The sequence below is a fragment of the Helianthus annuus genome, chromosome 17 (genome assembly GCF_002127325.2).
Source record: "Helianthus annuus cultivar XRQ/B chromosome 17, HanXRQr2.0-SUNRISE, whole genome shotgun sequence".
Classification (NCBI taxonomy): Eukaryota; Viridiplantae; Streptophyta; class Magnoliopsida; order Asterales; family Asteraceae; genus Helianthus; species Helianthus annuus.
The window spans coordinates 2,391,099-2,402,339 of NC_035449.2; the positions used below are offsets into that span (position 1 = coordinate 2,391,099).

General features: G+C 37.4%; 1 protein-coding gene across 1 annotated transcript; it reads right to left on the bottom strand.

Moving 5' to 3' along the window:
* Positions 1 to 601: 601 nt before the first annotated feature.
* LOC110922176 (cleavage and polyadenylation specificity factor subunit 3-II) lies at positions 602 to 9,601 on the bottom strand. Its single transcript, XM_022166487.2, has 11 exons — positions 9,419 to 9,601; positions 9,151 to 9,328; positions 7,515 to 7,587; positions 6,940 to 7,054; positions 5,485 to 5,558; positions 5,224 to 5,360; positions 3,543 to 3,606; positions 3,344 to 3,409; positions 3,078 to 3,147; positions 2,327 to 2,431; positions 602 to 1,677 (listed from the first exon to the last, which is right to left on the bottom strand). The coding sequence occupies exons 1-11, from the start codon at positions 9,441 to 9,443 to the stop codon at positions 689 to 691; spliced, it is 1,896 nt and encodes a 631-aa protein (XP_022022179.1). The 5' UTR covers positions 9,444 to 9,601; the 3' UTR covers positions 602 to 688.
* Positions 9,602 to 11,241: the final 1,640 nt, after the last annotated feature.

An 11,241-nucleotide genomic window follows, 5' to 3' on the forward strand; every position in this document is an offset into this window, starting at 1 on the left:
AAATACCTAAAAAAACACAAATTTTTTTTTTAACATTTTTTATTAAAAAATCGCTACATTTCGTTAGCAAAAAAAAAAAATAAATAAATAAAAAATAAAAAAAAAATTTTTTTTTGGCTGCTACTAAAAGTAGCGATTTTTTAATAAAAAATGTTAAAAAATAAAATAAAATAATTTGTGTGTTTTTTTTATTTTTTTAGATTTTTTTAGGTTTTTTGGGGGGTTTAGTTTTTAGCATTTTAGCTTGGGGGGGGGGGGGGGGGTTAGGTTTTTTTTTAGGTTTTTGGGGGGTGGGGGGTTAGGTTTTTTTAGGTTTTTGAGGGGGGGGGGGGGTAGGTTTTTTTTAGGTTTTTGGGGGGTGGGGGGGTGGGGGGTTTAGGTTTTTTTTTGGGGTGGGGGGAGTGGTTAGGTTTTTTTAGGTATATTTGTAGAGTAACTTTGATAGTTATTGATAATTACAAAAATGCCACCTTGTCTTTTTGAATTTTCCTTCAATTTGTATGTTTAGTATGTTAAGATTATTTGTACAAGAACTTTACCCAATATATGTATGTATTAATGTATGCGTGTGGGTATTTAGAAAATAAAATCAAGAACAAGCAAATGAGAAAATGAAGCTTTACCCACTAATAGAGTATTTCAGCATCAAAATACTGTTTACATAAATTAAAAAAAAAGAAGTAAAATTTTACAAAGCAACAGAAACAGAATCAACACTTGAATCCATGTTCTTCATTACAGATATAACTCTCCAAGCAAGATCTTTGTCCGCAATCGACCAATTACAGCAAAAAAACGTACCGTCAGAGCTAACCGTAGACCCATCACTAATTCTAAAAGAACAGTTATCATTCTTACAAACCGCAAGACGAAAAGAGTTCACCTGAATAACCCCCATGTCATCCGGTACCCCAAATTCGACCACTTCGTTCGATATCTTTCCACTTACAATGCGAATCAACGAGTTGTCATCCGTAACATGACCCTTCAACCTGCATAAACTTAACGGAAAACAATAAGCAAACTCAACTTCAGTTTGTTCGGCTCCAACCATGGTTAAAACCTCATCCTGGTGTAAAATCTTGACTTTTTGACCCGTCTCCATCGTTAAAATCCCTTGGGTTACCCTTTCGTCACAGACCTGTACTGGGGCCATTTCCGTAGCTTCATCTTTTCCGAACTTAAAATTTGGCGTCAAAGAACTACGGATAAATTTAACCGAGGCATCGGCTTTAACAAAATGGGTTGTGGGAAAAGATACGGTTTCGTTATTTAACGGACAATAGGAGTGTATTCCCAGTTCGGATTCGATTCTTCCTTTAAGATGATCCATGTTTATTATATCCCCGTGTACAAGTATTACGTTCTTCGGAGATAGAAAGTTGACAAGATCCATTATTCCCTTTTCATCGGTGTGCGGGCTAAAAGACAATCGATGAATCTTGCAGCGGACATCGATCTGTGTATCTTTGTCCACATCGACTTTTGTGGTCTTATCAGACAACTTGTGACCCACGGTTCCCGCAACACAGTACCCGGGAAGTGTGATAAGATTATATTCGCATGGGGCCCAATGCTTGAAAACTTCGAGTGAAAATCCGCCGCTAAGCATGCCAGGTGTCGCAAAAAGAACGCATGGTCCAGGAGCATGTATTAACGAGCGTTCAAAGCTCTGAACTACATTAACCAAACCCTCGTTAGTTATACACTTATACTGCATCATGGATTTACTACGGGTGCTAAACGGGTCGTGTTCGCGGGTTGGCGGGTTCAACCCGACCCGAACCCGAAAATTATAGACGAACCCGAACCCGACCCGAACCCGAAAATCGTTTCATACATATGAACCCGAACCTGACCCGAATATTCGCAGGCTGACCCGAACCCGACCCGTTCAACCCAAATTTTATTTTTCAGCAAATTAATATACTAAAATTAACATCTACTACAAAAAAACACAAATTTGATAATAAAATTACATAAAAATCATAAAATCTTATGTCAATTTCTATTTTTAAGTTATAAGTATAGCATAAAATACACACCAAATTTAATTTCTAACATAAAAGATATTGTAAAAAATATAATATTATAGAAATTGGTTAAACGGGTCAACCCGCCAACCCGGCCGGGTTGACCCAAACCTGACCCCTTTAGCTAAACGGGTTGACGGGTTCAACCTGAAACTGACCCGAACCCGTTTAGACTACACCCAAACCCGCGAATTTCGTGTTAGGTTCGTGTCGTGTCTTCGGGTCGTGTCAGAAATTCACACCCCTAGGATTTACGGATAATATGCTTTTAGTAAACTAGTTATATGGAGTACCGTTTTTGAAATTGAATGCGTTCCTAGTAGCGTATGTATCTTTCACCTTCTGGCTAGTCCAACTAATGAGCACTTTGTAATACAAATTAGCTTGAATCGTCAAACCTGAAGGATACAAAGCAAATTACTGCGTTAATTAGGGCTGCAAACGAACCGAACAAACACGAACAAGACCGTGTTCGTGTTCGTTTGTTAAGAAATATATGTGTTCACGAACACTTATCAAACAAGATTTTATGTTCGTGTTCGTTTGTTAAGGAAATGAACTTGTTCGTGTTCGTTTGTGTTTGTTTGTTAATTTTAGGCAACGAACAAAAAACGAACGTTGATGAACACAGACGAGCACAAATTAATGTTCATGAACAAAATATATAATACACTAACACTTATTAGATATTTAATTTGTCGGAATTATGAAGTATTTAAATAAATATAAAAACTAAAAACACTAATGAACTATTGAACACAAACGAATATGTTAACGAACATAAACAAACAAACACGACCTCTGTTCATGTTTGTTCATTTAACTAAACGAACGAAATTTCTTGTTCGTGTTCGTTTGTTTAATAAACGAACGAACACAAACGAACTTCCCGCCGAACGGTTCACGAACTGTTCGCCGAACGTTTGGTTCGTTTGCAGCTCTAGCGTTAATGATAGATCATCATTCTTCCTTGTTTTATACGTAAATGAAATGATTTGACAGTTTTAATTGTAGTTGAGGAGAAAGCATAATAAGGGATTAAACCTGAAGAGAAGTAGATAGGAACCTTGAGATTCATTCGCTCCCAATAATCATCCAATAATATACAGAGTTCCTATTTGACAACTCATAAGCTTGTTACACGTGTATATGTTGACATTTAAGAGATATACAGTCAAGAAAATCAAGAGCAATGGTGATATATATGCGGATTAGACACCAAAAAATAAACACTCAAAAAATATTTAAAAAGGCGGTTAAACTTATAAAAAACGGATTTAAAAAAGTCGAATTGATAGGAGAATGAAAACCTGAGCCCTTCCAAGAGCAAACGTAGGAATCAACACCTTTCCTCCACTGGCAACGCAATTATGGACCTGCAAGTGTTCTTCCACAAGCAAATTTAAAACGAGTACAATTCTAAATATAAAAATTTAACTAAAAAAATAACGAAGTTGATAATGATTAGTGGTTATAACTTATAAACATGACAAAATGAGGCGTACATACAGCCTTAAGAAATTCTCTCTCCCGAGCATATTTTGAATCACGAATAGTTTTCCCATATGTTGACCTGCAGACATATTTTGAAGAGTATATTACAAAAATCGTCCTTTATGTATGTCACTTAGGCCGTGGGGTATGGGGCGGGAGTTTTGGCGTGGGTTGGGGTAAAACGCCCAAGTCACCACCCCGGGTGGGCTTGGGTTGTGGCGTGGCCCCTTGGGGCTTGGCTTTCAAGCCGGGCGTGGGGCGGTATGGCGAAGCGAGCTGGCTTATTCTCATTGGGTCACCCGCCACGTCAGGCGGGTGTTTAAAATTTTGAAATTTAAAATTCAAACTGGTCCCCCCCATCCCCCCATCTTCTATAACCGCCACCCGGGTCACCCAAAGGCCTTATATATTGCAACCCCAACCCCACCGGTCCCCCATCCCATGAACCAAACACCCCACCGGCTACACCCACTGTCTTGAACCCGCTACCCCGCTGGTCCCCCCATCCCACGAACCCAAGAAGAAATGGCATCCTGGACCCGTCAAGAAGAAATGGCGCTCGTAACTAGCGTCGTCGACGCTATGAAGGGGCGGCCACCGGGCCAAACAAAATATTGGGCGGAAGCATTTGCGGCCTACCGACAAAACGTCGGTAACGACCGCCACAACCTCAACGCGTGCCAACATAAATGGCGCGAGCTACGGCCCAAGCTCGAGCGTTTCAAGGCTTACTACGATGCGGTTCCCAGTGGCGAGTTAAGCCACGAGGACCGGGTGGCGGTGGCGAACATAGAGTTTCGAGGCAAGGAAAACAAGGCGTTCGACAAGATCGACCTTTTTGAAATTTTTTTAACGCTCTAGGTTTTTTTGTTTTGTAATTTTTAGAAATTATGTAATTTTTAGGATTATGTAATTTTTAAAATTTTAATGAAGTTGTAGGTTTTTTTATAAATGTTGTGTGATTTTTTATAAATTTTTTGTTTTTTTTTAAAAGAACCATTTATGCCACGCGGTTCACCCAACCCAAGCCCAACCCACGCCCCGCCATACCCCGCGGACACGTAACCCGGCAGTGGGCTGGCTCCGCGGACACGTGTCACCAAATGCCCAACCCAAGCCCCAACCCCAACCCCAACCCCACCATACCCCACGGCCTTATTACAAACTGTGTCCTTTATCTTCAATAATTACAGAAAACGTACTCGATGTTCGCAACCCCTTGCAAGTTATGTCTTTTAGCCCTAACTCAGTTAATCTTTTTGTAGTTAAATCTAACCAAATGGACCCCACATGAGGGTATTTTGGTCATTTTACTCTCATGTGAGGTCCATTTGGTTATATTTAACCACAAAAATACCCTCATGTGGGGTCCATTTGGTCAGATTTAACCACGAAAATTAATTGAGTAAGGGCTAAAGGACATAACTTGAAGGGGTTTGCAAACTTCGAGTACGTTTTCTGTAATTATTGAAGACAAAGGACACAGTTTGCAATAAGTGACATACATAAACGACGATTTTTGTAATTTACTCTATTTTGAAGTATTTAAACATTTAAAAACCATCTGAAAAGGCGTACTTTTTGTGATGAAACATAAATTAAAACTGCCATCAAGCAACGCAACAACTATGAAGTCAGAAATAATAGAAACATTTAATTAATAGGAAAAAAAAGAGCACACATAAATAAGTCTTACTCTGTTATAAGAAGGTCTAAACGAAGTCGGTCAATTTGAGCTGCACCAAGATGTCTATCAGGTGTCATGTTATAATCTCCCGTATAAACCATAGCAGCATCTCCGACACTTGCATAAAACATTGCAGCTCCAAGGACCTTGAACATTTAAAACCAAATAATAAATTGAGGTAAACGTTTAATTTGACTTCCGAGGGTCAGCAGAAAATTGAGTTTAACGTTGATATGCGATCGTGTATAGATAGACGTTCAAGAAGCATACATGTCCAGCATAGTAAGCACGAATTTGAAGGTCTTTATCAACTTGCACAGTTTGCTTTATATCCACTGCAGTAACTGAAATTAAAAAAAAATAACAAAGAGATGAGTTCGGTGGCACACTGACACTACTTTTGCATTTGTAATAATAATTTGGAAAAATTACAAGTTTTGTCCTTTATCTTAATATCACTTATCAGGCGGTGTCCTTTTTAACGAATTTTGACAAGTTTTGCCCTTTACAAGGAATTTTGTTGCACGTTTTGTCCCTTAGGCTTAACCCAGTTAGATTTTCTTGTTAAATCTTGTCACCCAAGGGTATTTTAGTCTTTTCACCCATTTATTTAATATTATTTAAAAGAATAAAACAAAATATTTTAGGGTTGACTCTTGAAATAAATGGGTAAAAAGACTAAAATCCCCTTGGGTGACAAGATTTAACAAGAAAATCTAACTGGGTTAAGCCTAAAGGACAAAACGTGCAACAAAATTCCTTGTAAAGGGCAAAACTTGTCAAAATTCGTTAAAAAGGACACCGCCTGATAAGTGATATTAAGATAAAGGACAAAACTTGTAATTTTTCCTAATAATTTTGAAGTATTCAGTTTTCTTACAATGCATAAAGCAATGCAGCAGGAAAAATGCTACTAAATTATGTCTGTAACAACGAAAGCAAGTAACTTTGGTGTTGAAGAACACTCGATTAATCTAAAATATGCTATATCAATCATAGTGCTTAAGATGAACCACAAAGTTCAAGTACACCACATATTTGCTGAAAATAACAGACCATTGTTCAATTAGAAAAAAACCATAGTTATCGAAGGCGCAAAGGGTGAGCCTTGGGCCTCAATTCAAGGCGCTTAGAAAACGAGGGCTTTTCAGGCAAGGCGTATAGCATAATGATACAATTCTTAGGGGTTTTAGCCATAGTTGATAATAGCGAGCATAGCGCTCGCTATAGCGAATAGCGTAGCGTAGCGTTCATGTGTTGCTATATAGCTGGTAGCGATAAATAGCGAGATTTTTGTAAATTTTTTAGCTTTTTATATTTTTTGGTAAAATATTAAAATACATACAAAATATTTCTAAAATTTTGTTCTAGTGTATCGCTAAACATGAAATGCCCCCCGCTAATTGATCGCTATCGCTATGTAGCGTATAGGTAGCTTCTCACTATCGTCCGTTGTTCGCTATTGACAACTATGACTTTAGACATGTTATAAGCTTCTTTAGGGCTAGTTTAGGTTGTTTTATGTTGATCTCAGGTTTGTTGATATAACTGTTTCAGACAATTTTTGAAAAATTCCGTCTGAAAAAGCGCCCGAGACCCTGAAAGTGGGACCTTTGAAGCGAAGCGAGATGGCTGCGCTGAGCCTAAAAAGTGGGACTAGGCACAAGCCTTGACAACAGAGAATAAAACAAAAAAAAAAAGCAAAAGGGAAGAAACCGGCGGTACCTTTCTTCATACAATTAAGGATGTTGTCATTCGTAAACTGTTGCTCTTCTCCCCTTCCAACCATCACTTTCCTGTAATCATCCAGCATAAGCGGAGCCAAAGCTTTCGTAGGATACTGTAAATTGCATAAATATCAGAACTGAACCATACTTAACCCCAGTGTTGTAAGAATCGTTAGGCGCTAGTCGGGCGGTGGGGTACCGACTAGCGGTTAATCGGAATTAATAAGGATTACTCGGATTAATCGGATTGAGATTTTTACACGTAATTTTTAGTTATATACACACACACATCTTTTTATGTAGTTTTTTAAAGTAGATATGTTTTAACCCCTCGTTGACCAATTTTTTTAAGTAATTGGAACGAATTTATAAGGTTTGGTCGAAATTTGGCCTGCGTCTGGCCAAAATTATGCAAGAATAGGACCCTCATTGACCGCCTAGCGATTAATCGGCTATAACCGGTGAACCTCCGATTAGTGATTAATCGGCGACTAATCGGATACTAGTCGGGATTTTTACAACCATGCATAACCACAATAAAGTTGAAGAATATAATAAACCGAGATTACTTACCGTCATGTAAATGGGTCCAGTGTAACCACAAACTTCAGTGAAGTATGGAAGTGCTCCAATATGATCCAAGTGACTGTAACATATTACACCCATATTAGTTCATTCCTACTTGAATCATATAGAACCTCACTTACAGTAAAAAAAAAAAGAGTTAAACGCCATTTTAGTCCCTGTGGTTTGGGCCATTTTGCCAGTTTAGTCCAAAGGTTTCATTTTTCGCCTATGGGTCCAAAAAAGTTTCACCGTTGCCATTTTAGTCCACTTGGTTAACTTCATCCATTTTTTCTGTTAACGAGAAGGCCAATTTGGTCATTTTGTATGTAATTCTGTTAACTAAAAGGGCAATTCAGCCATATAAAATGACCGAATTAGCCTTCTCGTTAACAGAAAAAATGGATGAAGTTAACCCAGTGGACTAAAATGGCAACTGTGAAACACTTTTGGACCCACAGGTTAAAAATGAAACCTTTGGACTAAACTGGCAAAATAGCCCAAACCACAAGGACTAAAATGGCATTTAACTCAAAAAAAAAAAAGAGTTAAATGCCATTTTAGTCCCTGTGGTTTGGGCCATTTTGCCAGTTTAGTCCAAAGGTTTCATTTTTCGCCTATGGGTGCCATTTTAGTCCACTTGGTTAAGTTTATTCATTTTTTCTGTTAACGAGAAGGGCAATTCGGCCATATAAAATGATCGAATTGCCCTTTTCGTTAAGAGAAAAAATGGATGATGTTAACTCAGTGGACTAAAATGACAACGCTGAAACCTTTTTGGACCAAGAGGCGAAAAATGTAACTTTTGGACTAAACTGGCAAAATGGCCCAAACCACAAGGACTAAAATGGCATTTAACTCAAAAAAAAAAAATAAAAAGAGTTAAATGCCATTTTAGTCCCTGTGGTTTGGGCCATTTTGCCAGTTTAGTCCAAAGGTTTCATTTTTCGCCTATGGGTCCAAAAAAGTTTCACCGTTGCCATTTTAATCCACTTGGTTAAGTTTATTCATTTTTTCTGTTAACGAGAAGGGCAATTCGGTCATTTTATATGTAATTCTGTTAACTAGAAGGGCAATTCAGCCATATAAAATGACCGAATTGCCCTTCTCGTTAACAGAAAAAATGGATGAAGTTAACCCAGTGGACTAAAATGGCAACTGTGAAACATTTTTGGACCCACAGGTTAAAAATGAAACCTTTGGACTAAACTGGCAAAATGGCCCAAACCACAAGGACTAAAATGGCATTTAACTCAAAAAAAAAAGAGTTAAATGCCATTTTAGTCCCTGTGGTTTGGGCCATTTTGCCAGTTTAGTCCAAAGGTTTCATTTTTCACCTATGGGTCCAAAAAAGTTTCACCGTTGCCATTTTAGTCCACTTGGTTAAGTTTATTCATTTTTTCTGTTAACGAGAAGGGCAATTCGGCCATATAAAATGACCGAATTGCCCTTCTCGTTAACGGAAAAAATGGATGAAATTATCTCAGTGGACTAACATGGCAACGCTGAAACCTTTTTGGACCCACAGGCGAAAAATGTAACTTTTGGACTAAACTGGCAAAATAACCGGCATTTAACTCAAAAAAAATTAATTCTATGACATTCACAAAATTGTAACATTTTAAAGGGGAAAGATTTAGCTTACAAATGAGTGATGATAACACAAGAGATAGCGTTATCAAAGTCGCCGGATTTAGAAATGCGAGAGAAATCGGGGTAACGACGGTGATCAACGTAACCCATATGCATCCCGCAATCGAACATGATCTTTTTCCCATTAATGGTTACTACCACACAGCTCTTTCCCACCTCCTGTCCTGCACCTGATTGTTTTACAATATCATATTAGCAGCCACCCAAACTAACAACATATCCCAGAAAAAGCCATGAAATTAAAGGCTCGAGAGCAATACCTAGAACAAGACACTCGATCGCCATTAATTTTATGCAGGATTGACTTGATACAACTCTACTTGGCGCCCTTTTTTGTTGGTTCGATCGAACAAGAAGGGTATGTGATTATGTTGGATCTGGCCAGTGGGCCAAACCCTAGGCTATAGGCCCAATAATATGAACCAGACGTGGCAATTGTTGGAGTCGGGCCTATTACTGACAGGAAATCGGTTCAGGTCTGTACCGACCGGCCTACCGGCAAGTAAATCGTTTTTTTTTCTTCTAAAAACGGTCCGGTTTTTAACAGAACCGGTTTAAAAAAACGGTTCGGTTTTTCAACCGGTTTTACATGGTGGAACCCAAACTAGTGCTAATCGATTTGGTCTGGATAAAAACCGATTTGGGCCAAAAAACCGGTTTTAGTTTCGGTTTTTAAGCCGGTTTCAAAGTTTAAAAATACTAATCAGTATACAAACCGTCGGTTCGGTTTGGATTGAAACCGGTTTTTTAAAAACCAGTTAAAAAAAACCGATTTCAGTCCAAAACCGGTTATAATAAACCATTTTCTAAACCAGTTATAATAAACCATTTTCTAACCGATTTCAGAAAGGAGTGGCGGCGCAGCTTGTTGCCCGTCTACCTTCTGTTTTGATGTAACTTGGCAAGTATGAATGAAATAAACCATTTTCTAAACCGGTTATTTTGTACACCTCCATTCGCAACGGTAAACGGGTCAAGTCACATATTCAAGAGAAATTGATGGAGGGAAAGTAGTGGGGCGGTTTTGTTTAGTTTCTAATTAATAAGCTTAGTAGGAATGTAGGATTAGTGTGTTATTATTATTTTTTTGGGTGTTTTCTTTGTAATCGTCGTTCAAGTTATAATTAAATCGCTCATGTTTTGGAGAGCTAGCCTATCTTGAATCAGGCCAATTATATTAATTCGATTTTCTATCAATTACAGTTGTCTCAGTGATGTAAAATTATTGTTGCTTTTATAGTTTTATGGGTTATATATAAAAGAAACTATAAATTAATATTTATTTTTTTTTTTTTTTGAACGGTGAAAATCTTTAACAGTTGAGATTTATAGATTTGTGTTTAACTGCTTACAAACTTTCCTCCATTTTATCTTAGGTTGAATGGTAATCTAGTTTAGAGGTGTTGATTTAGGTTTTGTACTTTTATTTTGATTTTTTATATTTTTAATCATAAAATTAGCTTATTTGTCGTTTAAAATAATATGATTAGATTTACTGATAAACACAAATAGGATTTTTAAACCAACTTTAATTAATGTGCTAATCATATGATAAACACAAATAGGATTTTTTTTAACCAACTTAAGTGTTTAGATAGGAGAAGGTTATGGATTTAATACCCGAGAGTGTAACATTTAGCCGTTAAAAAAATGGTAAACGCAAAAACAGTCGATTAATTGCTACCAAATTATTAAAATTGTTAGATACAACTTTTCAGGATTCATGTATAAAACACTTCATTTTGAGCCCCAAATTTCACTTTGATAACCACTAGAATAAGTAAAGCAACCATTTTGAGCCCCAAATTACTATATCAAGGTTTGCTCGCATGTTAAAGTATGTTGTAAGAATTGTTAAGCGCTAGTCGGCTAGTGGGATATTGACTACCGATTAATCAGTGTAAATAGAGATTAAACAGGATTAATCGGATTAGGATTTTATATACTAATAGGGATTAACATAGTTTTATATGTACCAGTATTGGTATATTTTATTCTAATTAATAATTATTCTGCTCAAAGTATCCAACTTCCATCGCCGAAGGCCCGAAAACAGATAACTAATTAACAGCCAGCATTATAC